Below are 27,965 nucleotides of genomic sequence, written 5' to 3'. Positions count from 1 at the left end.
TTGGATTGTTTTCACTGCTTTTAATTTCCTTCAAACTGGTCAGATTGATGTACATTTTGACATTTTGAACAGAAAATCTTTAAAAAATGTTTTATTGCATTTACCCCTCCGGTCCCTAAACCTCTCCTGCAGGAAAGAGAAAACTTTACAGAAGTCAACAAGATTGAAGCGTTCACCGATTTACGACATTCTGGTGAACAAGGGTTTATTTAGTCTTCTAGGGCAGTAATGACAGAAGAGAAGCTGCATGCATATAATTATAGAAAAGTTGACTAACAAATAGCCTACCAAAATGTTGGAAATTATTAGTAAAAAAGAAATCTTGCACCCCGTCCAATTTTCGGCCTATTTGCGGGTTAGAGTCTGATGCGGGACTTCTCACATAGTTGGGCGGCTGCGGGCAAAAAAATTCTTCCAACATGCGCATGAAAATAGTACATTTCTTACAGAAATTACATTAAATTAACTACTACAATCATTGAGACTGCCACTTCGTAAAGACGCAGTAAAGTCGCAGTCATTTACTAAGGATTGCCCAACAACAGAGTTAGTGGGCGTACGAACTGAAACGTAAGTCTGAGGCCCATCTTTCTGAAAACATGGTGTCTCGCTCCCAGAGACATGACCACAATCATGCACAAGGGGGGTGAGCTTGAGGACCTGCATGTGTGTCTGTGTGTGTGTGTGTGTATATGGTGCGTGTGTGTATGGTGCGTGTGTCCATCTAAGCTCTGGAAGATGGGCGTTCTGGAGTCCTTCTCACGGCAGACAAACGGGGCTGAAGGGAATTGATCAGTTCTCAAGGAAAGCAACGTAGTCAGTGAGTCTGGCCAGTTGCTGCTCGTTTGGAACCAGCGAGACAGGGGGAGGATCTGTTTGGGAGAGAGAGTGAGTGAGTAAGAGGGGGATTCCTCATAGAGCCAAGTCTTCTACCATGTAGCATCCCCCACCGGTGTGTGTGTGTGTGTGTGGTTAGAGGACAGGAGACATGCTCCAATTCAAAGACCAAGCAGCACGGTACATCTATTCTCACTGCAATGCTGGAGAAACATGAGTTGCACATCTGGACATGAGTGATCTCTCTTGTTTTACAACTGTTTTCTAGTGTGCACAAATGAATACACCCCAGAAGTTTAGCTTCCCATGCACAGCCAAGACATTGTTTATGTATATTCTAAAGTCCTTTTTTAGGCAAAAACCCATTCGGATTGGCTTGGTCTGGCTACGAAGTGGGTAGGCCTATGCCCTGCCAGGCCCACCCATGGCTTAAATTGTTGCATGTTGCATTTATATTTTTGTTCAGTGTAGGTGGAAAGGGATTAATCGAGGGGCTGATGCATCGAGTCAGACGGACATATGTGCCACAGATGCTTAACATGATGGCCCGCTGATTAGAGGGAGAGGCTGTTACATGGCCCCAGACACAGCCCACAAAATGTCTCAAGCCAGAATGATTAACAAGCCACCCACTGGGCTTGTAGACTGTTAGGATTGGAGAGAGAAGATCTGAGGAGAGGGGGGAAGAGAGGAGGACAGGGATAGGAACAGCGATTGAGCGTGGGTGTGTGAAGGTAAAGAAGTGAATGAAAGAACACAGGAAAAATAAGAGTGGGGAGAGTAGGAGCACATGGTGTGAGAGAAACAGAGGGATATTTGATGTTGCTCTTTTATGAGACATGTGTTTTCCCAGTTACACAGGGACAGAATGTCTTACAGGCCAGCCAAAGGAAAGAACAGCAATATTAGGGGGAAAAATGTGAGGAGAAAAATAAATGAAAGCCCACAAATACAGAAAGACACAGGACAGGAAGGGAAAGGCGATGAGGAGGACTGGAGTCAGTGTCTGAGCCAATTATGAATGACCCCAAAATTCACAGCTCTGGATCCGGATCTCTCTCTCTCCCTCTCACACACACACACATGGTTAAAGCGAGCATAGGGGGGATTGAAAGTCTGGTGAAATGTGCTATCAGCACAGAAAGAGGGCAGAGTTGGGAAAGAGACTAGGGCATGATAAACAGCCGAGTGATTGGAGAAAAGAGAGGAGCAACAGCTCCACCTACCTGGTTTCTGGGGCATTACCATCCTGGTGGCAGGATCTGCCTGCCAGCCCTGGCTCACCACCCCTGTGGAAAGGAGGGAAAGAAACCAGAGAGGAGCGGTGGGTAGAGAATAGGAGGGGAAAAGAAACGGAAAAAGAGATGAAAAGGGAATAGTTTGATGACTATTTTCCGGTCTTTCAACTCTAGAAAAGTACTAACCATCTTGATCCCCGCCTGCATGAACAATTTAGCTTTATCTGCCTCTACTGATAAAAATGAGTTTATATCATTTCATGAAGAGATAAAGGATATACAGTAACAGTTAAAAGTTTGGACACACTCATTCAAGGGTTTTTCGTAATTTTGTACTATTTTCTACATTGTAGAATAATAGTGAAGACATCAAAACTATGAAAAACACATATGGAATCATGTAGTAACCAAAAAAGTGTTAAAAAAAGTGAAACAAATCAAAGTAGCCACCCTTTGACAGCTTGGCACACTTGTCATTTTCTCAACCAGCTTCATGAAGGAATGCTTTTCCAACAGTCTTGAAGGAGTTCCCACATATGTTGAGAACTTATTGGCTGCTTTTCCTTCACTCTGAGGTCCAACTCTTCCCAAACCATCTTAATTGGATTGAGGTCGGGTGATTGTGGAGGCCAGGTCATCTGATGCAGCACCATCACTCCCTTCCTTGGTCACATACTCTGCTTCTCACAAAGATAAGGCGGTTGAAATAAACATTTTGAAATTTGGAGTCATTAGACCAAAGAACAGATTTCCACTGTTCTAATGTCCATTGCTCGTGTTTCTTGGCCCAAGCAAGTCTCTTCTTCTTATTGGTGTGGTTTCTTTGGAGCAATTCAACCATGAAGGCCTGATTCACGCAGTCTCCTCTCAACAGTTGATGATGATATGTGTCTGTTACTTGAACTCTGTGAAGCATTGATTTGGGCTGCAATCTGAAGCACAGTTAACTCTAATGAACTTATCCTCTGCAGCAGAGGTAACTCTGGGTCTTCCTTTCCTGTGGTGGTCCTCACGAGAGCCAGTTTCACCATAGCGCTTGATGGTTTTTGCGACTGCCTTTAAGAAACTTCCAGATTCCAGATTGACTGACCTTCTTGCCATAATATGGACTTGGTTGTTTTGTTTTGCTATCTTCTGTATACCAACCCTACCTTGTCAAAACACAATGCATTTTTTATTTCACCTTTATTTAACCAGGTAGGCTAGTTGAGAACAAGTTCTCATTTGCAACTGCGACCTGGCCAAGATAAAACATAGCAATTCGACACATACAACAACACAGAGTTACACATGGAATAAACAAAACATACAGTCAATAATACAGTAGAACAAAATAATACAAAAAGTCTATATCCAGTGAGTGCAAATGAAGTAAGTTAAGGCAATAAATAGGTCATGGTGGCGAAGTAATTACAATATAGCAATTAAACACTGGAATGATAGATGTGCAGAAGATCAATGTGCAAGTAGAGATGCTGGGGTGCAAAGGAGTAAGATAAATAAATAAATACAGTATGGGGATTAGGTAGGTAGATAGATGGGCTGTTTACAGATGGGTTATGTACAGGTGCAGTGATCTGTGAGCTGCTCTGACAGCTGGTGCAAACCTTTCTAGCGCAGGCGTTCCTCTAGCGGAACCCCTCGACAACATTCCGCTGAAAAGGCAACGTGCGAAATTCTAAAATATTTTTCATGCAACTTTCACACATTAACAAGTCCAATACAGCAAATGAAAGATAAAAATCTTGTTAATCTACCCATCGTGTCCGATTTAAAAAATTATTTACAGCGAAAGCACAACATATGATTATGTTAGGTCATAGCCAAGTCAAAAACACAGCCATTTTTCCAGCCAAAGATAGGAGTCACAAAAAGCAGAAATATAGATCAAATGAATCACTAACCTTTGATGATCTTCATCAGATGACACTCATAGGACATCATGTTGTACAATACATGCATGTTCTGTTCGATAATGTGCATGTTTATATCCAAAATTCTCAGTGTACATTGATGCCTTACATGCAGTGATGTTTTGATTCCAAAACATCCGGTGATTTTGCAGAAATACTCATAATAAACATTGATAGAAGATACAAGTGTTATTCACAGAATTAAAGATAGACTTCCCCTTAATGCAACCGCTATGTCAGATTTTTTTTAAACTTTACAGAAAAAGCATAATCTGAGAACAGAGCTCAAAACAGCCAGAGGAATATCCGCCATTTTGGAATCAACAAAGTTAGAAACAAGACCATAAATACTCAGAAGGCACTCCCAGGAATCCCAGTTTGACAATAAATGACTGATTTGTTCCATAAAGTTCATAATTTATGTCCAAATAGCCAGTTGTTGTTAGCGCGTTCAGCCCAGTAATCTATCTTCATGAGGCGTGAGCACTTCGTCCAGACAAAAACTTGAAAAGTTCCGTTACAGGACGTAGAAACAAGTCAAACGATGTATGGAATCAATCTTTAGGATGTTTTAAACATAAAACATCAATAAGGTTCCAACCGGAGAATTCCTATGTATGAAGAAAAGCACTGGAATGAGAGCTAACTCTGTCGGGAGCGCGCGTCACGAGCCTGAGTCACTGCCAGACCACTGACTCAAACAGGTCTCATGAGCCCCTCCTTTATAGAAAAATCCTCAAACAGTTTCTAAAGATGGTTGACATCTAGTGGAAGCCGTAGGAAGTGCTACTTGACTCCATAGACTCTGTGTTTTCGGTAAGCCAAGCTTTGAAAAACTACAAACCTCAGATATCCCACATCCTGGTTGGATTTTTCTCAGGTTTTCGCCTGCCATATGAGTTCTGTTATACTCACAGACATCACTCCAAATGTTTTAGAAACTTCAGAGTGTTTTCTATCCAATACGAATAATAATATGCATATATTAGCATCTGGGACAGAGTAGGAGGCAGTTCACACTATTAATTCAAAAATGAAAATGCTGCCCCCTATCCCAAAAAGGTTACCGTAATTGCTGGACTATTAAGCGCACCTGAATATAAACCGCACCCACTGAATTATTTAAAAAAGATGTATTTTGTACATAAATAAGCCGCACATGTCTATAAGCCGTAGGTGCCTACTGGTACATTGAAACAAATGAACTTTACACAGCCTTTAAACGAAACACTGCTTGTAACAAAAATTAAACAGTGGCCTACCAAGAAAGTCATTGGTCACTATCTTCCTCCTCCTGTGCACTGAAACCATCTACTTCGGTGTCGGAGTTGAATAGCCTCAGAATTGCTTCATCCGATGTTGGATCGTTTTCATTGTCGCTCTCGTCACTTTCATCCGGAGTCAAATACCCCGCTGAGCTCATGCTGCCCCTTCAACACGCAGCAGTCCAGCCTTTCGAAACCCGTTGATGATAGTGGATTTTTTGACAATGCTCCACGCTGTCAGGACCCACTGGCAGACTTGACCATACGTTGCTCTTCGAATGCGGCCCGTTTTAGTGAAGGATTTCTCCCCACTTGTCATCGAAGCTTCCCACTGAACAAGGAGCGCCACCTTAAATGCACGATTTACACTGATGTCGAGTGGCTGCAAATACTTTGGGCCATCTGCTTTTCTTCCCTCTGAAAGCTGTTGTTGTCTTTTTGCACTGAGTCAGTTCCTCACGCTGCTTTCCAACGTCTTATCATCGACTCATTAAGGCCAAGCTCCCGTGCAGCAGCTCTATTTCCCTTTTCCAACAGCCAGATTGATCGCCTTCAACTTGAAAGCTGCATCATATGCATTTCTCCGTGTCTTTGCCATGATGAGGGTGACAAAATTACTACCGTAATCAGAATGATGGGAAGTTTGAGCACGCTCGATTTACATCACATTATGTGACGGTGCTCAGTTTTTTGGCGGCATGAATCTTGTGAAAGCGGGAAAAATCCATAAATTAGCCACGTAATTGTATAAACCGTGAGGTTCAAAGCGTGGGAATAAAGTAGCGGCTTATAGTCCGGAAATTACGGTAATGTGAGTGGGGAAGGAGAGTTTACAGTTTATCCAGACACCCAGGTATTTGTAGTTGTCCACATATTCTAAGTCAGAGCCGTCCAGAGTAGTGATGCTGGACGGGCGAGCAGGTGCGGGCAGTGATCGATTGAATAGCATGCATTTAGTTTTACTTGGGACCAGAAGTATACAAAATGGTGGATCAGAGAATCACCAGCAGCAAGAGCAACATCATTGATGTTTACAGAGAAGAGAGTCGGCCCGAGAATTGAACCCTGTGGCACACCCATAGAGACTGCCAGAGGTCCGGACAACAGGCCCTCCGATTTGACACTGAACCCTATCAGATAAGTAGTTGGTGAACCAGGCGAGGCAATCATTTGAGAAACCAAGGCTGCAGAGTCTGCCAATAAGAATTTGGTGATTGACAGATTCGAAAGCCTTGGCCAGGTCGATGAATACGGCTGCACAGGAATGTCTCTTATCGATGGCGGTTATGATATCGTTTAGGACCTTGGGCGTGGCTGAGGTGCACCCATGACCAGCTCTCAGATTGCACAGCGGAGAAAGTACGGTGGGATTTGAAATGGTCGGTAATCTGTTTGTTAACTTGGCTTACGAAGACCTTAGAAAGACAGGGTAGGATGGATATAGGTCTGTAGCAGTTTGGGTCTAGAGTGTCACCACCTTTAAAGAGGGGAATGACCACGGCAGCTTTCCAATCTTTGGGAATCTCAGACGATACGAAAGAGAGGTTGAACAGGCTAGTGATAGGGGTTGCAACAATTTCGGCAGATCATTTTAGAAAGAGAGGGTCCAGATTGTCTAGCCCGGCTGATTTGTACTGGTCCAGATTTTGCAGCTCTTTCAGAACATCAGCTATCAGGGAAATTCCACAAATGAACTTTTAACAAGGCACGCCTGCTAATTGAAATACATTCCAGGTGACTACCTCATGAAGCTGGTTGAGAGAATGCCAAAGGTGTGCAAAGCTGTCATCAAGACAAAGGGTGGCTACGTTGAAGAATCTCAAATATAAAATATATTTTGATTTGTTTAACACTTTTTTGCTTACTACATGACTCTATATATGTGTTATTTCATAGTTTTGATGACTTCACTATTATTCTACAATATTGAAAATAGAAAGAATAACAAAAAACCCTTGAATGCGTAGGTGTGTCCAAACTCTTGACTGGTAATGTAAATAACTATGGTATATGACTGTGTTATTGATCCAGTAGCCAGGTGGGTAGTGAGGGAAAATTAGGTTTTTGCACTGCAGCTGCTTACCCTTCACGGCTTCCTCCACAGAGTAGCCCACAAAGGCGGCAAAGTCCTCTGCCGTGATGGAGGTGTACGCCTGGGCCACCAGGCCATAGGCCCTCCTACGTGTGGTCTCTGTGGAAGAAAAGATAGGTACATACATGAGATATTTCTCAGTCTTTCAAACATGCAACAAAATCAAATAACGCTTAATGTAAACAGCAAAACGTGGAGTCCTGCCCCCCATGTTCAAAAAGCTATTTTCTTGTACTGCTCATGTAGCAGTGCTGATAACCATTTGGCTATACACAGACTGAGAAATATCAAGTGAAATAGGCTTACGGTGCAAGGTAAGATTTGAGTATGATTTGATTCCGAGTTAACTGCTCCTTATAACAACATTGAAAAAACAATACTGCCTCACAGCTGACAGCAAACCAGACATTAGCTTACACCTTTGGTGGATTTTGTTGCTGCCCTGACAGCTTCGATAAACAAGCCCCAAGTTAATTGGCCTTCACACGTTATTGCCTGGCAACAGTCTGTGTACAAACAACAACCCTTCATTCGCTACAACAGCGTTAGCGGCGATAACAAGTGGAATGAGTAAAGACAGCTGCGAGGACAGCGAGGTCCCCCCCCCCCCTTCTCCTCCCCCAAAGAGTGTCCTGTTATGAATGTGGTTTCATTTTCTGAAAGGAAGCAACATTTGGTGATAACTGCAGGCACTTAAGGGAAATATGAAAACAACTTTAAATGGAATCTGAACGCATGATTTAAGAGAGCCAGTAAAGTACTTGTGAACCTGACGAACTAAGCTGTAGTTTAAGTATGCGTGTGTGTGTGTTGTCAAGCCTCTTCCTAATGAACACACTGTTCATCTGAGGACTACACCTGCGCAAAAAAATAATGAGAAAACCAACAGCCATGGCTTCGGCCCAGAAAAAAAAAATCAAGGAAAATCAACTGATATCCTTTCAACCACATGATGTAGCCTACTATATATGGCACAGTTGAGAGCCAGAGCATTATCAACTTCTGTGCCTTAGTATATTTGAAAAGGGTTGACTGGTCCTGTATATTGTTGACCTACAAAATACCCAACATGCACCACAGTATCAATTCAAAAAAGGATGTCGGGGACTATTAGCACATAGTAGAAGCCATTGAAGCAGGTCACCGCAAGAAGATTTTTGTAACATGATTCTCTCAGCAGTCCTCTCATTCCACTATTTTTGTCGCAGCTCGCTGACTGATAGGATGCTAGCCAAAGATGACTCATGACAGGTGGCCCGGCCCCTACAGCTCTTCAGAAAGGAGTTTGCAATTGCTGAGAAATAAGGTCTATGACATGAGTGGGATGGTGCTTCATGGATGAGAAACAGGACCCCCACTTGCCTTTCACTGACACTCCAGAGCCTGTTTCACACCCTCTCACATAAAAAAGAAATAGCCCCCCCACTCTTCACCAGTAATGGCTAGCCACAGAGGACTCTCTGCCCTTCACTGACACTCCAGGGCCTGTCGTTTCACACCCTCTCGCATTTTAAAAATAGCCCCCCACTCTTCATCAGCAAAGGCTAGCCACTAAGGACTTGGCAATGGCTTTTATTTTTTTATGCTAGTACTTGCCAAGTGAGCGCAACAACATATTGGGGCAACTCCCGAATGACAGCTCTCTTGTGAAATATTTTGTTTTGAACTTCAAACTTATTTTCTGAATGAAGTAGAAATGAATGGCAATTTTGGAATAGTTGGAATCTAAACAAAGGCAAATCTGCTTGAGTCATTTGAAACACCCTTTATTTCAGATCTGTTGAAATATTCTCTTGCCAGGTTAGAGCACAAAATAATTTATCAATTTGATACAACCATAGGCATTCTAGATGTCAATGAGAAACTACAAATCAAAACTACTTTCCCATCTCAATCCTTACATGTGTTAAAGTATTCAAGTGTAAACAATCAGAGGATATTCAACCTAAAGTACATAAAATAGATCAGAATAAATCTGATATGGAAATACAAAAGTATAAAAAAAAATATTATAGTTTACAAAGGCAAAGTTAAGAGTACAAAAAAATAAAAAAATATTAAACTCAAAACTGGAGAAAGCCATGGTATCCAAGTCAATAAACTACGTATAAAAACATTTAAAAACTTTTTTCCTAACTTCTCTTAATATCACTGAAACATTGCAACTAGAGTCCCTGCCAGGAACATTCAGGTTAAAAGAACCTTCAAAAGTAGTAAATAGTTTGTTCAGTTTGTATATTTTCCAGTTTCATCACTCCTCTTCTTCGTCCCCTTCGGCATCCTCGAATGCATCGTCTTCGACCATTCCAAAGTCCATCTTGGCCAGGATGGCCTCCACATGCTCAGTGGACAGCGTGAAATGGTCCATCTTCTCAAAGCCCGGCTCGGGCCTCTCCTCGCCCAGGGAGATCTTGGCGGTGTCCTTGGTCTGTGTGATAAGGCCCTTGGAGGCCAGCAGGAACTCTGCGGCGCTGCTCTGCTCCAGGGCCCGCACCGCTGTGTCCGTCAGCTCTGATCCCGCCTGCAGTCGCTCGCTGTAGTGCTGGGCCAGCGCCCGCAACGCAGTCACCTTCTCGTCCTGCTCCTTGCCGATCTGTTCCAGCAGCAGGCCTTTGCGCTCCTCGAGCACTGCGTAGAGCAGGTCAAAGCGCTCGCCTAGGCTTTGCTTGGCACGCTGTGCGTTGTCCTGCACCGCCTGACATGTATCCTCCATCTGGTTGAGCAGGGCCTGAAGGCGCCCGTTGCCTGCCACTAGGGTGTCGATAGCGTTGCTCAGCTCGCCCTTCTGCACCTGGTAGACACTGGCCAGTGGTGACACCTCACAGTCCTTGTGCTGGCCAAACACCTTGCACATGGAGCAGGTGGGCATCTGGCAGGTCACACAGTAGATGTTGATCTTCTCCTCCTCGTGCTCCTGGCACATAGGTTCCTTGGAGTCCTTGGGCTTCAGTGGAGTCTCTGTGCTGTCTCCGCTGCCACTACCCCCGCCACCCTCCTGCTGTTGCTTGTAGATGTCAATGATGTTCTCCACCAGCAGGTTGCGCTGAAGTCCGTGAACGCCATGGCGGTCCAGGACCACCTCGAAGCGGCAGGTGGGGCAGCGGAAGACGCCGCCCGAGAAGCGGTAGGGGTTGCGTGAGTCGTAGAGGTCACTGGCACAGCCACGGCACAGGTTGTGCTGGCAGGGCAGGATGACCACGGGCTTGGTGAACATCTCCAGGCAGATAGGGCAGCTCAGCTGCTTCTCCAGGCTCTCCATGGGGCTGGGTGGACGCACCAACGAGCCGGTCCTCTGGATGTCCATGTTGGAATAGGCTTCTCCTTAAATGTTGAGCTTGAAAAGGTTTGCTTATTTTTCAACACAGCCTTCTCAAACTTCGCAGTGGGTCATTGACAACTTTTATTATTTCCCTATAGGCTTTAACAAGCCAATAACTTGAGGCTGAGGGCTGAGCCTCTTGCTTTGGTAGTTGATGCTTCAGAGTCCACTGAAGTGCTGATATCTGTTCTGACTGGGGAATAGCAGCCCTGTCCTTTATACCAGCCCTTCACAGCCAGCGACACCTGATCCATCCCACATAACAGGGCACACATTCCTCCCTGCTTGTTTGTCAGGCTCTTTTCTGAGAAAATAGCCCACACCCACCGGCTGCTGCATTCGTCACACTAGGAGCCATGTCCCTTTCCGCAGTGACAGAAATCTGACAGGGCCGGGGGTACACTCAGCAGAAATACACAAGGCCCCCACGTGACTGTCCCATGTGACTGTCCCAAAGCAGTAACACCAGAGGAAGGTTTCCTTAAGGGTAAACATGCCCTGTAAAGTCAACGCACCTTTGACTGTGTTTACCAGTAACAACAAGCTGGTTTTCCAGGATTACTCCAACAGAGCCAGTGTTGGCTTCATAAAGCAGACCACCTTCCTCGCGGTGTAGCCCACTTATCGCCTGTGGCCATATCTGAGCACTTCAGTGGATTGATCAAACTCCTATCGAGCATCCACAACACCCTCTGTGGTGCAGTCAAACCTACTGTTGATATTTCATGCTCAAGACATGCATTGCACCATCAATCCTATAAATAGGTTACAAATATTTATTAATGTTTTTCACCCCTTCTAAATATGTCTACTGACTAGTGTGTTGAATCCAACATGGTACTTGATAAACTGATCCAACAAAACAAGCTGAATATTTTAATTTTTTTTAACCACTCTGACATTTAATTGAACTACTATTACGTAACATGAGCAGAAAGCTATAGCCTCTGGTCATGGAAATGTCTCACAGAGACGGTCTTGAAAAACTCTCCAGTGAATGTGAACCACATTCCGTGACGTTGAAAAAAATAAAAAATAAAGAACAGTGAGCACCAGGGACAAGCTATTCTTAACCTTGCCCACGTGTGTCACATAATGTGTGGGTCTACCAGGTTCCAGAAGTTAGAGGGGGTTACACATGGGGAGTGTGAGCAGAGGTCATAGGCATTTCCATATGCCAATCTCCCATTTACCAAGGCAGGAGCTTACTGATGGATATTTTTAAAGTGATTTGAGAAGACTGGGAAAATGCCATCTTCTCCATCTAGGCTAATGTTTGTACCTCCACTGCCAATGACCTGGACCACAGTAATCAGTTACCAGGTTTCCAACAAAACCTTATGTGCGTAAGGTACATGGTACAAAAAAAAATGTGCAATGGAGTCATGAGTGCATTCAGGTGCATGTCCAACAGCAAATGTTTTCCACAATAAACAAACATAGGCTCATTATGTTCAGAAAAACCCAGCGTATGACGACATGCCATCTTCTGTACATCTAACATAGTGATCAAACATTAACACTGTATATGACATGAGTTTTATGATTTGGAGATGTGAAGTGCACATTTGGACTCACAGTTGTTTGACTTGGTTGTAATGACATCAAAACAGTATTTATTATAATCCTCAATGTCTCACCTTCCAAAATAGATCACATTTTAATTTACAGCATTTCCCACACTTAGACAACAAAAACATTTGCTAAACTTATGAGTGTAAAGGGCTAACTCAAAAGTGCTTTAGAGTCAATAGCAGAAAGCAGTTAATCTATGACACACTGTCATGTTTTGAACAGTCATGTCACGTGACCAGGATTTTAACCTTCATTTCCCCCATTTCTTTATATGTCAGATGGTCCAGCACCCTCAAACAATTGCTTTAATTTTTGGTTAAATTCTCATTTCGAGAAAAGGCTTAAAAAGGTTCAAATCTAGGTCATGAGACATAGTCCAAAATACAGGCCCTAGCCAGCACATACACCAGACATGTAAATATGTGCAATGATTTGAAAGTAGAGTTGAAATGCAAATGCTTGCAATGGTGTATAGCATCTAAATACTTGCATTGTTTACCAGACCACTGAGTATGGATAGAAGTAATAATAATAATAATAATATATGCCATTTAGCAGACGCTTTTATCCAAAGCGACTTACAGTCATGTGTGCATACATTCTACGTATGGGTGGTCCCGGGGATCGAACCCACTACCCTGGCATTACAAGCGCCATGCTCTACCAACTGAGCTACAGTAGGACCAATAAAGTAAATAATAAATTGGTAAACAGTTGACCAGAAAGAGATTTATAGTGCAGTCGGAAAGTATTCAGACCCCTTGACTTTTTTTTAGATTGTTTCATCAAGGCTCTCTCTGTACTTTGCTCCCATCGTCTTGCCTTGATCCTGACTAGTCTCCCAGTCCCTGCCACTGAAAAACATCTCCACAGCATGATGCTTCCACCACCATGCTTCACAGTAGAGATTGTGCCAGTTTTGTCCAGACTCTTGTCTGGCCACTCCACCATAAAGGTCTGATTGGTGGAGTGCTGCAGAGATGGTTGTCCTTCTGGAAGGTTCTCCCATCACCACATTGGAACTCTGGAGCCCTGTCAGAGTGATCATCGGATTCTTGGTCACCTCCTGACCAAGGCCCTTCTCCCCCAATTGTTCATTTTGCCAGCTCTAAGAAGTCTTTGTGGTTACAAACATCTTTCATTTAAGAATGATGGAAGCCAGTGTTCTTGGGGACCTTCAATGCTACAGACATTGTTCGGTACCATTCCCCAGATGTGTGCCTCGATACAATCCTGTCTCGGCGCTCTACGGACAATTCCTTCGACTTCATGGCATTGTTTTTGCTCTGACATGCACTTTCAAGTGTGGGACCTTATATAAACAGGTGTGTACCTTTCCAAATAATTTCCAATCAATTTAATTTACCACAGGTGGATGCCAATCAAGTTGTAGAAACATCTCAAGGATGCTCAATGATAACAGGATGCACCTGAGTGTCTGAATACTTGAGGTATCCGTTTTTGGATCTTTAATACATTTGCAAACATTTCGAAAAACCTGTTTTCACTTTGTCATTATGCGGTAGTGTGTAGATTTGAGGAAAAACATTTTTATTTTATATGAATAAGGGTGTAATGTAACAAAATGTGGAAAGTGGAAGGGGTCTGAATACTTTCCGAATGCTCTGTAAATGTCTTAAAATTTAAGTAATAGCAAACCAACCAAACTAAGAAATTATTAAAGTACGTAAAAAAGGTTCAAAAAAAGAAGAGTGTTTTAAATAAATCTGGGTGCAAAATATAAGTTTAATCAAAGTAATGACAAAATATATATATATATATAAAAAGGTTAAGCAAAAAATAGTATGTAACAAAAACTCTGAAAAGTTCAATTGTGGTGTTGTCTGTTCAGGGTAACTACAGCCAATGATAACTGTTGTCTCTCTGGCTGTATTGCCCTTGAGGTGGTGGAGGTCTGCGTACAGGAGTGCTGCTGTACGCTGGCTCATGGCCCTGCAGCAACAAAATCATTGATTGGGTCTGCGCATGGGCCTACAAAGGATGTGGCATCACCAATCAAACATAAAGTACAATAACACGTTATACTGACCAACACGTGCAAGAGGTATTTTGGTAGCTCGAGGAGGGTTCCCCGAGCCAAGAGATGAGTTGTCTGGACTTGGGAGGTACACAGACCTCTCAGTTGGAACTGCAGCCGGCCACTATCACTCAGTCCATTATTGTCTTTCATCTTGTGTTATGTATATTTAATGTCTACGATTTTTGTCTGGCACTACTTCCGAACAATGGTGGCCATGTTCAAGCAACCCCGTGGACAACCTCAATATAGATCTCTTTTTCTGTAACACGTTTCCAACCTCGCTAGAATCGGATTTTGCGACCAAATGGAAATCAGAAGCTTTGTTTCCGCAATGGACCAGGTCAATGAACTCTCATTTGCCATGGTCTATAAAATGTACAAAACGGCAAGCATGATATGTACGAACAGCAAGCGCGAATGTAAAGTATGGGGATTTCTCTCTGGCGAACTTCTGTTTATATAAATGGTGCCAGAAGCATCCCCTGACCTCTTACGTGACAACAATACACATTGGCTAATTCACGGAACCAAAATCGGCTGCACACGTGCGCCATCATAAATAAATGTATTTTGTCCCCCCCATACCAAATGCGTTCACGACACGCAGATTGAAATATCAAAACAAACTCTGAACCAATTATATTAATTTGGGGACAGGTCAAAAAGCTAGCTTGCACATGCTAGCTAATTTGTCATATTTAGCTAGCCTGCTGTTGCTAGCTAATTTGTCCTGGGATATAAACATTGAGTTGTTATTTTATCGGAAAGGTCCTCTACTCTGCCAATTAATCCACACATAAAACGGTCAACTGAATCGTTTCTAGTCATCTCTCCTCCTTCCAGGCATTTTCTTCTCTTGACTTTATATTGCGATTGGCAACTTTCATAAATTACATGCATTACCACCACCAACCTACTTTGTCTTTCAGTCACCCACGTGGGTATAACCAATGAGGAGATGGCACGTGGGTACCTGCTTCTATAAACCAATGAGGAGATGGGAGAGGCAGGACTTGATCTTTTATTTTAGCCCTTGGCAACACAGACGCTCGCTGGCGCGTGCAATAATTGAATATAGATTTCAAAATGTATTTGCGAGCGGTGTAGTCAGCCTGTTATCACAATGCAATGCTCAGAGGGGGATGACTCTCGTGAAAGGCTCGCCCGCGACATATGGAGGTAGCGTTTGAGATTAGATACATTTGCAAATTTACAGCCCAAATTATCTCGAGACGGAATACTGCTCGAGAATCTCTTGATAATCTCCTCAACCCGAAGAGCTTTAGAGGGCTATATTAAACTAGGCAAAATGTATCCCATCATGCTGTACATCAATGGCACAATTTGTGAGTGGATAAATAACCCATTACATTTTAAATTAGGTATTACAAAAGCTTTTTAAGCTCCCTTTTCTGTATTCTTCTTTGCCCTCCATAACCACTTCATGGCTGGGTTACAATGTAGGATGCAAGTGGTGTCCCCTCTTTTGATAATTGAGAACACTCAGTAGGCAGCAATGTGAAAGACATTACAAAATGTACTATTACAATTGTGTGGGGTCCACTTTAATTATGTAAGCATACATTTTTTCCGAACTACCCAACATATTTAATTTCAATCATCCTGCTACCAATTGTCCAAAGCAAATTCCCTATAAATTCTAACATGAACAAACTTCTAATGAAGCTGCTGATTGTGTGAACTGCTAAACATCTTACACATCTATCCTTACCCAGTCTTTCCTCTCGTCTAGCCTCAGGTTTAAGCAATGAATATTGAAAGTTATTCAGAGGTGAGAGACGTGGCCTGGTCATGAGTTCAGTCAGTCTCAATAGGTCAATGTGTTGCATATTCAATAACACCCAGCAATTCTCCAGAATGTCAAAAACAATGTTTTTCTCACAAGAATAGACATTTGGATTAATGTATAGGGTACTAAGAAATACACTCAAACAAAAATGGCATGCCTACTCAAAAGATGCTCTGAAGGTCGAATGTTATTTTTTCCCCTGTAACCAATATTGTTTGAGCAGGGCCCTCAGTCACAAAACCGTGTAAATCAGCCACATTGAGTTATATATGCATGTTGAGCCACAGAAGTGTGTAGGCTGTGTTTTAAATGTTAGTTCATCATGCAGGTCAGGTGTGTCAATTGGTCACAGAAAAGTGCACGGCCATTACAGTACCTTGCAGGGCATCCATGGCGGGCAGGATGTTCTCAGACCACTGGTGAGCTGCAATGGCCGAGTAGATCCCTGGGAAGTCTCGCTGCCATATGCGCTGACCCACGGCCCACACGGCCGTCAGCTCTGGGTTTCCCTGCACACAACACGTTTAAACCCATTTAAATCAACTTTAACATACATTGGTAACTAGACTATACTAAACGATATGCAGACTGAGTCTTGTTGCTAGTGAGACATTGGGTACACTCATTCTCATGAATTGAAGCAATTCCATGTGCAGGACAGGTCCCAATTTTGTACTACCATCTTCAATGTGGGAAATTATACAATGACTGGCCTACCTATTCAAGAGTTGAGCTCCCAGTATAGCTTTAACTTGTTTTCATTGTCTAACAAAAATATACACAAAGAAATTTACACAAACTTGTGCCTCAGCTATCTATACTGAACAAAAATATAAAACGCAACATGTAAAGTGTTGGTCCCATGTTTCATGAGCTGAAATAAATGCTCCCAGAAATTTTCCATACGCACAAAAATATCAAATTTTGTGCACCAATGTTTACATCCTTTTTAGTGAGTATTTTTCCTTTGCCAAGATAATCCATCCACCTGACAGGTGTGGCATATCAACAGCATGGTCAAAACACAGGTGCACCTTGCACCGGGGACAATAAAAAGCCACTAAAATGTGCAGTTGTCACAACACAATGCCAAAGATTTCTCAAGTTGAGGGAGCATGCAATTGGCATGCTGACTGCAGGAATGTCCACCAGAGCTGTTGAATGTGGATTTGTCTACCATAAGCCGCCTCCATCGTTTTAGAGAATTTGGCAGTAGGTCCAACCAGTCTCACAAGCGCAAACCATGTGTAACCACACCAACCCAGGACCTTCAAATGCGGCATCTTCACCGGATGTCTATGAAATCCATAGATTAGGGCCTAATGAATTGATTTCAATTGACTGATGAACTAACTTAGTAAAATTGTGGCGTTTACATTTTTGTTCAGTCTAAATATATTAGATAAATGCTAACCCTAACCATTCTCACCGATTTAATGGCTTGAGGAATTCGCTTCCACAGGTACCTGGCATTATTCCTGTAAAAAAAAGTAACAAAGGTCATCTGACAATTAAAGGGGAATGGAAACACTAGGCTTTAGAACGCCAGCTAACAGAAACAGCCCTGTGAAGCACCTGTGAAAATGTGCATCATACAGAAATAAATCAAATGCTCCCCTCTCCCAAACTGCCATTTACACAACTAATGAAGATGGGGAAAAACTTGAGCATATTGAGTCTTCAATATTTAGTAAGGATTGATCATCTGAAATCAGAATGGTAATGTATTTTACTGTGAATGAGTTCGACGTTTTAGTTACGGTGGTATTTTTCTTGAATTCTACGGAATGTTCTGTGATCAGACACTATGTAAAACACACACTACATGGTCAAAAAGGGACACCCCTTCAAATGAGTGAATTCGGCTATTTCAGCCACACCCATTGCGGACCGGTATAAATGCAAGCACACAGCCATGCATTCTCCATAGACAAACAATGGCAGTAGAATGGCCTTACTGAAGAGCTCATAGGATGACACCTTTCCAAAAAAAAAGTTAGTTTGTCAAATTTCTGCCCTTGTCAACTATAAGTGCTATTATTGTTAAGTGGAAACGTCTAGGAGCAATAACATCTCAGCCGCGAAGTGGTAGGCCACACAAGCTCACAAAACAGGTTCGCCGAGTGAAGCGCATAGCGCATAACAAAAATGTTTTAAAAAACTTGCCTGTCCTCGGTTGCAACTCTCACTAGAGAGTCCCAAACTGTCTGGCATTTAGTCTTACATATGACAACGAAAGACATACACAGTATAATATTTATAAAACCAGAACTTTATTGAAAGAATATGTTTAGGGGAATACATTGTCTCATTCAAACCTGAAAACAAAGTGTAAGTTACAATGCTTTCATAACATACAACATTAATCTCAGGGATATTGTCTGTCCTTGAGCTGTTCTTGTCTGTTGATGTTCTGTGTTACAAAAAAATAAATAAAAGGATTTATTCTGTCCGAATGACAGAATCTTAAATCTATTTGTCATGTATATAAATAAATAAAAAAGCCTACATGTCAAAGTGTAGGTGATATGCATGTTAGCTACAGCATCATGTCCAAACCAATGCTGACAAGAGTGAGCCGCCAGAAAATGTAGACAAACTTTAATGAGACTTAATTACACAAATATATTGAAGGATAGTTAACATTAACATCTAAAGGCTTGATTCTGTTGACATAATTGAGGCACAGTTTGTTCAGATCAAATGGTCACAACACCGGAGTGAAGCACAGTGCCTGATTGTTCTGCACGACGAGCGTGACAAGCTTTCGGACAAGTAAAACATCCGTCCTACTTGTCAAGGCCTGCAAATGAGTTGGCGATGTGCTTTTTGTCCTATATTTATTTATATATATAAATCCAGGGCATTAACATGGAGTTAGTCCCCCTTTAATGCTATAACAGTCTCCACTCTTCTGGGAAGGCTTTCCACTCGATGGAAAATTGCTGTGGGACTTAACCACAAGAGCATTTAACCACAAGAGCATTAGTGACGTCAGGCACGGAAACCTGGCTTGCAGTCGGCGTTCAAATTCATTCCAAAGGTGTTAGATGGAGTTGAGGTCAGGGCTCTGTGTAGGCCAGTCAAGTTCTTCCACACAAATCTCAACAAACCATTTCTGTATGGACCTCGCTTTGTGCAAGGGGGCATTGTCATGCTGAAACAGGAAAGGGCATTCCCCAAACTGTTGCCACAAAGGTGGAAGCATAGAATCTTCGAGAAGAATCTTCGAGAGATCTTGTCATTGTATACTGTAGCATTCACTGGAACTAAGGGCCTAGCGCAAACCATGAAACAGCCCCAGACCATCATTCATCATTAGTAATTTAGGTCAACATTGGATCATTCAGAGATCCTCACTGAACTTCTGGAGAGAGTTTGCTGCACTGAAAGTAAAGGGGCTGAGTAATTTTGCACGCCCTATTTTTCAGTTTTTGATTTGTTAAAAAAAAGTTTGAAATATCCAATAAATGTCGTTCCACTTCATGATTGTGTCCCACTTGTTGTTGATTCTTCACAAAAAAATACAGTTTTATATCTTTATGTTTGAAGCCTGAAATGTGGCAAAAGGTCGCAAAGTTCAAGGGGGCCGAATACTTTCGCAAGGCACTCTATATAGAATGGTGTCGTCTGCGTAGAGGTGGATCAGGGAATCGCCCGCAGCAAGAGCAACATGTATATATACAGAGAAAAGAGTCGGCCCGAGAATTGAACCCTGTGGCACCCCCATAGAGACTGCCAGAGGACCGGACAGCATGCCCTCCGATTTGACACACTGAACTCTGTCTGCAAAGTAATTGGTGAACCAGGCAAGGCAGTCATCCGAAAAACCGAGGACTAACAGTTCTTGTGCTGACATTGCTTCCAGAGGCAGTTTGGAACGTGGTAGTGAGTGTTGCAACCGAGGATAGATGATTGTTATGCGCTTAGCACTCAGTGGTCCTGTTCTGTGAGCTTGTGTGGTCTACCACTTTACGACTGAGCCGTTGTTACTCCTAGTTGCCACTTCAATAACAGCACTTACAATTGACCAGGGAAGCTCTAGCAGGGTAGAAATGTGAATAACTGACTTGTTGGAAAGGTGACATCCTATGATGAAGCCACATTAAAAGACACTGAACTCTTCAGTAAGGCCATTCTACTGCCAATGTTTGTCTACGGAGATTGCATGGCTTTGTGCTTAATCACGGTTGACAACTCCATTGTGTCCTCTTCCCAGAGCGCTAAGAACCTTGGCGTAATCCTGGACAACACCCTGTCGTTCTCAACTAACATCAAGGCGGTGGCCCGTTCCTGTAGGTTCATGCTCTACAACATCCGCAGAGTACGACCCTGCCTCACACAGGAAGCGGCACAGGTCCTAATCCAGGCACTTGTCATCTCCCGTCTGGATTACTGCAACTCGCTGTTGGCTGGGCTCCCTGCCTGTGCCATTAAACCCCTACAACTCATCCAGAACGCCGCAGCCCGTCTAGTGTTCAACCTTCCCAAGTTCTCTCACGTCACCCCGCTCCTCCGCTCTCTCCACTGGCTTCCAGTTGAAGCTCGCATCCGCTACAAGACCATGGTGCTTGCCTACGGAGCTGTGAGGGGAACGGCACCTCAGTACCTCCAGGCTCTGATCAGGCCCTACACCCAAATAAGGGCACTGCGTTCATCCACCTCTGGCCTGCTCGCCTCCCTACCACTGAGGAAGTACAGTTCCCGCTCAGCCCAGTCAAAACTGTTCGCTGCTCTGGCTCCCCAATGGTGGAACAAACTCCCTCACGACGCCAGGACAGCGGAGTCAATCACCACCTTCCGGAGACACCTGAAACCCCACCTCTTTAAGGAATACCTAGGATAGGATAAAGTAATCCTTCTCACCCCCCCCCCCCTTAAAATATGTAGATGCACTATTGTAAAGTGGCTGTTCCACTGGATGTCATAAGGTGAATGCACCAATTTGTAAGTCGCTCTGGATAAGAGCGTCTGCTAAATGACTTAAATGTAAATGTAAAATGTAATACACCTGACAGCAACTGGTGTGGCTGAAATGGCCGAATCCACTAATTTGAAGTGATGTCCATAAGTTTGAAACATCTTTCCTACTTATCGGCTACAGATATGATTCTGAACGCGGCTTTAAAAAAAATCTATATTGTATAGTGGAGCTTCATAAGCTTTCAAGATTTCAAAACTGAAGGATCAAGTTTTGAAATCAGTGGAATTAGAGTATGATAGCTAAAGAGATGGAGAAACACCTGTCTCCGGATTACGTCTTCAAACTAAGGGCAACCGTGCTATGACATTCCTGACAGGGAGACGCATCCATCATGCATGATGATGCATACAGGTAAGATAGCTAGCTACATTTTCAGATATTACACATTTCTAATTTTGACAAAGTGATTTCAGGTCAGGCTAAAGTGTACTGTTAGCTAGCTAACATTAGCTGGCTGGCTTCCTAGTGGACGTTATTATTAGTTTCCCAGGCCTGTTTGCTTTTCTCGTTAGCTAGCTAACATTGAACCTGGTTGGTTATCTCCCAACACAGTGGCATTGTTGGCATTGTTGTTCAATTTTGTTAAACTAGCTGGCTCGTTAGCTAACTTTACATGTGTACAACACCCGTTGAATATGGCTGGTGTCAGTAAACTTCTACAAAAAAGCGTAATGAAATTGTTGTTAGCAGAGCTGGTTAGGCTGTTTTCATGTTATCTATTGGGAAACAAATCATCAGCCAGAGCGTCAAGTGTGCACTCAAAGAGAGCAAAACGAGATGGCTGGGGCTAAAGCTCAAGAGCGTGTGAACTATGCTGAAAGGGTGTTGAAAAAGAGCTCTTCACTAGTTACCAAAACATTCAAAAGGCGATTTTCTCAAAAGCAGAATTACTTTCCCATTTGTCTTCAAATGCAATGTATTATATACCATTTTGTAGCTCTGAGTCTCTACTTTTACCAAATGTAAAAAACACAATTTCACATTTTGCTACATAAGACCGAATTCAGGTGGTGAGTCATATATAGCCTCCACTATACCACTGGCCCTTCGTGAAGGCCTAGATCCAATAGGTTCGCCACGGTGCAAACACATCTATAATAGAGATAAAAAAGACTGCCATAAAAAAACAGACTACTGTTTGCAACTGCACATAGGGACAAAGATCAAACTTTTTGGAAAAATGTCCTATGGTCTGATGAAACAAAAAAGTAACTGTTTGGCCTTAATGACCATTTGTTTTTGGAGGAAAAAGGGGGAGGCTTGCAAGCCGAAGAACACATCCCAACCATGAATCACGGGGGTGGCAGCATCATGTTGTGGGAGTGCTTTGCTGCAGGAGGGACTGGTGCACTTCACAAAATAGATGGCTTCTTGAGAGAGGAAAATTATGTGGATATATTGAAGCAACATCTCTGTTACGGATACAGTTATCCTGTGTGTGTGTGTATCCTGTGTGTGTGTTTCTTTTCTCTCCTTCTCCCCTCACAGGTGAAAACCATCACTCCCCAATCAGTCAACAATCAATCATCAATCAGAAGACACACCTCCTCCTATTTCCTGACCTATCACAGTTCCTTCCCCATGGTTTAAAAACCCCATTTGTTTGTTCTAGAGCTCAGTTCAGCTCAATCTCTAGCTCAATCTCTCTGTAAATGCCATGTCTGTAGGTCTCTGTGTTTCACTCTCGCTTTGTGTCTTAACCTCTCTTTTGTTTTAAGCACCTCATAGCACTTTGTCATCACCTGTGAGTATTGTTTTTTTGTTTATGGTGTTTGTGTTTGATTGCTGGTGGGAAAAGGGGGAAACCAAGACAAGTCGCCCATGGGCATACACTACCCGTAGGTGAACTTTTAAATACACTAGTTAGAACTGGGCGGACCACCCACTGTATTTTTGGTTAGTTAGTTAGCTGTTAAAGTAGGCTAGTCTAGCTTAGGGGTGTGCTTTTGTATATTTATTGTTTCTTTCCTTGGGTCCAGCTCAGCCCCTTTTCCTGCTCCCCCCATTACCGTGTGTTTATAAATAAATCTGGAGTTTGACGGTAGATTTCTGTTGTCGTGGTTATTTCGTGCACACTTTTACTTTGTCACAATAATAATTTGCATGAGTTATGTTACGGGTCTCATTACCATCCCCCCTAGACTGTCGGGCCAAAAGGGATTCGTAACAATCTCAAAACATCAGTCAGGATGTTAAAGCTTGATTGCAAATGGGTCTTCCAAATGGACAATGACCCCAAATGGGTCTTCCAAATGGACAATGACCCCAAGCATACTTCCAAAGTTGTGGCAAAATGGCTTAAGGACAACAAGTCAAGGTATTGGAGTGGCCATCACAAAGCCCTGACCTCAATCACATAGAAAATGTGGTCAGAACTGAAAAAGCATGTGAGAGCAAGGAGGCCTACAAACCTGATTGTTACACCAGCTCTGTCTAGGAGGAATGGGCCAAAATTCACCCAACTTATTGTGGAATCTTGTGGAAGGCTACCAAAAACGTTAGACCCAAGTTAAACAATTTAAAGGCAATGCTACCAAATACTAATTGAGTATATGTAAACCTCTGACCCCCTGGGAATGTGATGAAAGAAATAAAAGCTAAATAAATTATTCTCTGCTATTATTCTGACATTTCACATTCTTAAAATAAAGTGGTGATCCTAACTGACCTAAGACGGAATTTTTATTACGATTAAATGTCAGCATTTGTGAAAAAGTTTAAATGTAGTTGGCTAAGGTGTATGTAAACTTCCAACTTCAACTGTACACGCACGCACACACACACACGGCCTGGCGAAGCGTTTTTAATACGGTGACAATTGAAGCTGAGAGTGTTTTACTCCACTGGTCTCTGGAAGAAATTACAAGTCCTCACCGTCCGAGACATTCAAGACTGAGTAAAAAAAGTATCCGACAAGACCGAGACACTTAATGTGTGGTCTCGAGACCGGTCTCGAGTACTACAACACTGCTCGTGAGCAATAACCTTCAATCTGGAAAACACCACAAAACAAATTAGAAGGGTAAAGAAATGTATCAACAAATACTACCCACGCCAAAACATGTGTAACCAGGGTAAGTATGGAGACACAATCCCCAAAAGAAATGCAACAGACGATTCCTGCTTTTCACCACTCCGTACACAAAGAATTGAAACTGACCTGCTGAAGTCGATTAATTGGGCATACTTGAACTAGTTAGTAAAGATATAAAAAGGAGTTGAAGGCGATCCTCGAAATGAGTGATGAGAAACTAAAAGCTACTCTCAATATTATTGAAACAGACATTAGTAAAATAAATTTAAAAAACTAAAATTTAAGAGAAGCCTTACTTGATATACAGACAAAAAAAATATCTGGTGCTTACCGGAAATAAAGACGAAGATCCAGAGAGCGTGGTGAAAGAATTACTGGTTAAAGCGCTACAGACCCCAGGCGACAGAGTCCACAAACTCAAACGTGTACAGCTTTTTCAGAAGAGAGGACAGCGATACGCGCACCAAATCAATTGTTGCCAAATTTGCATTATTTAAAGATAAAATAATGGTTGAAAGCCTGGGCGAAAGACTAGCCAGCATGAAAATAGGCATGAATGATAGGTTCCCGAAGAAAATTGCAGAACGGCGCAAATGTGTAGCTCTTAAAAACCAAGACTACTCCATAGCCATTCTAAATAATAGAAGGGGCCAATAACAGAACACCCAACACTATCCATGGTAGGGATTGTAATATAAATAGTTATTTAATAAAATACAGCAACTGATAAATAAAACACACTATAATATTCAAAGTCAGGGAATGTTGTAAAATTATTTATATTCAAATAATTTTAATAACCCCAAAACACAAAATAACCCAAAATAACCCCAAGACAATAACCCCAAAACACACCTCCAGGATGTGTAAGGGCTAATTCACCATGAAGGAGAGCAATGGAGTGCTGCATCAGATGACCTGGCCGCCACAATCACCCGACTTCAACCCAATTGAAATGGTTTGGGATGAGTTGGACCGCAGAGTGAAGGAAAAGCAGCCAACAAGTGCTCAGCATATGTGGGTATTGGTTCACGACTGTTGGAAAAACATTCCAGGGGACTACCTCATGAAACTGATTTGGAGAATTTCAAGAGTGTGCAAAGCTGTCAAAGGCAAAGGGTGGCTACTTTGAAGAATCTAAAATATATTTTGATTTGTTTTACTACATGATTCCATGTGTGTTATATCATAGTTTTGAGATCTTCACTAATACTCTACGATGTAGAAAAGAAAAACTCTTGAATGAGTAGGTGTGTCCAAACATTTGACTGGTACTGTTTATCTCTGTAAGTAGCAAAGTCACAAACCAGCTAGCTAGACCGGGGCACACTTTCCCCAAAAGCATCTTATGGCTAAGTTCATCGTAAGAACCCTCGAAGGAGCATGTCTCCCAAAACCATCATTATCACATCACAGATCCGACACCTAATGAAATATCTAGCTATCTAGCAAGCTACATATTATAGCTATGGTAATCATAGCTAGCTGCATTTTACTGGTAAAATAGTAATCCTGCAACAGCCCTCGCCGACTGGCTAGCTACATAGCTCTAACTAACACCTAATGGTCAGAAAACATTTTCTTTAGAAGGGCTAGGTCTATAGAAAACCTAACTTACATGTCATTGTGCAGTAGATAGAGAGCCAACAGCTGGGCATACACTTGAGGGGTTGCAATGCCACCTGGAGCCTGACGAGAAAACAAACAATTAGTCAATTTTTAGCCAATATGCTGCCCATGCAAGCCAATAGCTAGGTTTCCATCCAATTTATGACAGATTTTCATGCGAATATTCTAAAATCTGCATAAAGAAGATATGCCAATTTTCTCACCCATGGTGTTTCCATCAAACTCACGTGTTGCTGATAAAGAGTATTGATGTAACGTCATTAGCAAAAAAAAAAGTGTATTTTATGTGCACTAAGAGAAATATCACCCTTTTTCAACTTCATGTTAAAAGATTGAGGAAGATAAGTGTTTCCAATGACAACCAATAGTAGACAACTAGTAGGCAATGCCTACTCATAATTGGTTAAAAATCACATGATGCACACTGATGATGTCATAGGAATCACGTATCTTCCGCGATTTTCACATAATGTTGAGGTGGTGCTGGAAATGAATGAAGTTCAAATATATATGTGTTTAATGTACAGAATTAAATTCAAAAGTTCAATGCGTTTCCAATTCTACTGATAGCAAATGTGCCCACTCTGGTCTAGGCATGTGAGCTCTAACTAACAGTTCGCAGAGACAGCTAGCCTAAATGAGAATATTATAGATTATAGCGAGATTGATTATATTTGTCAAACGGCAGCCACGCATCAAGTCACCAGAATAAGACCATCGATATTTATTAGAGGTCCATCAAGTTCAAAATATATTTATTCTGTAGTCTTAATAAACTGCACGCGTTCCCAAACCGTAATGGGAGGACCACATAACATATCATCGCGTGACTCCCAAATTTGCTTCGATATGATTATTCCAAACATATTTCCCGCATAATTAATTTCACAGACAAAATGTCCCATGTCGAAATAACAAAATGTTTGCTAACATTCATAAAATGGTACCGCCATTTTCTGTTGGATTGCTAATGACGGTCATGAAATTCCAAACGTTGTATCCTCATGACTGAAGATGTCCATTTAATAATGTGGCTATACAGATAACTGCACGACCTGGTCGAAAGGACCCTTCCAGGAAACCCTGTACTGTATATTAAACAACCTTAACGTTCTGCGCATATTACTTGACGCACAAATTGTGAAAACCTAGCTAAGGAAAAAACATTATCCATGTGCACCCCGTGCTGCTAATTTAAATGCTCAACACAATATGTGATATTTGAATGTGTCATTAGCTAGCTACTTTCCTCCTGCCACATTTCACATCCCTCTGCTACATAGCAAAACGCAGTTAAATGCTGTGTTCAATGTAATGTTAAGACCTAGCTATATACGCTGTGCTCGCTACCAAGCTAACTGACGTATATGAGGGTAGTTAGCTACTTTCTCGTACGTTAAATGTTATGATCTCGTTAGCTAGCTATGTTGTGTTCGCTAAAGTCATTTTGCGTTTTGATGGCTAGCTAGTTAGCACCGCTAGCTAAGTTAAAACACACAGACCAAAGCTTCAAGTTAAACACGTTTGATGAAGTACTTGGATATAACTACCTCAAGTTCCTGTGTTTGGCACTGCTCTAAAAGTTTATCATAATTTTCATCCATTATAACTACGGCAGGCATAGTGTCGTTCACCAGCGTCTCGTCAGCAGAGAGGAAGAAAAAGGCCCAACTGCGGAAAATGTGTCTCCCTTCAACACAGCAGGTGGCGGTGTTTCGCCACCGAGCAATACGTTTTTGTATGGGGGTCAATGAGAGTGAGTTATTTTTCATTGGTGGGGTTTAACGGCCGTTGGAATCCAAAAGGTTGCCTTACCGCCCCCAACTGAACTACAATATAGATCCGTTACACGTTGTGGTTCCCCTTTTTCAATGTATCACGGCTGCCGTTTGACAAATATAATCAATCTCGCTATAATCTATAATAATATAATATTCTCATTCTCATTTAGGCTAGCTGTCTCTGCGAACTGTTAGTTAGAGCTCACATGCCTAGACCCGAGTGGGCACATTTGCTATCAGTAGAATTGGAAACGCATTGAACTTTTGAATTTAATTCTGTACATTAAACACATATATATTTCAACTTCATTCATTTCCAGCACCACCTCAACATTATGTGAAAATCGCGGAAGAAAGGGGAACCGGGAAATTAAATATACATTTTTTAATTACCCTACCAACTAACCCTATACTCATTAAAACCTTTGGATGCGACTACTGTCGTCA

At 42.2% G+C, this 27,965-nt stretch overlaps 2 protein-coding genes across 2 annotated transcripts; both read right to left on the bottom strand.

Annotated features, from left to right (window-relative positions):
- Positions 1 to 67: 67 nt before the first annotated feature.
- LOC124043752 (COP9 signalosome complex subunit 8-like) lies at positions 68 to 27,445 on the bottom strand. Its single transcript, XM_046362678.1, has 7 exons — positions 27,288 to 27,445; positions 25,727 to 25,797; positions 17,520 to 17,568; positions 16,467 to 16,599; positions 7,337 to 7,444; positions 2,064 to 2,126; positions 68 to 872 (listed from the first exon to the last, which is right to left on the bottom strand). The coding sequence occupies exons 1-7, from the start codon at positions 27,357 to 27,359 to the stop codon at positions 793 to 795; spliced, it is 576 nt and encodes a 191-aa protein (XP_046218634.1). The 5' UTR covers positions 27,360 to 27,445; the 3' UTR covers positions 68 to 792.
- Positions 9,096 to 11,012, bottom strand: LOC124043751 (E3 ubiquitin-protein ligase TRIM63-like). Its single transcript, XM_046362677.1, has one exon. The coding sequence runs from the start codon at positions 10,647 to 10,649 to the stop codon at positions 9,597 to 9,599; it is 1,053 nt and encodes a 350-aa protein (XP_046218633.1). The 5' UTR covers positions 10,650 to 11,012; the 3' UTR covers positions 9,096 to 9,596.
- Positions 27,446 to 27,965: the final 520 nt, after the last annotated feature.

This window comes from Oncorhynchus gorbuscha, linkage group LG09 (genome assembly GCF_021184085.1).
Source record: "Oncorhynchus gorbuscha isolate QuinsamMale2020 ecotype Even-year linkage group LG09, OgorEven_v1.0, whole genome shotgun sequence".
Classification (NCBI taxonomy): domain Eukaryota; kingdom Metazoa; phylum Chordata; class Actinopteri; order Salmoniformes; family Salmonidae; genus Oncorhynchus; species Oncorhynchus gorbuscha.
This window is presented reverse-complemented; position numbering and strand designations above follow the sequence as displayed.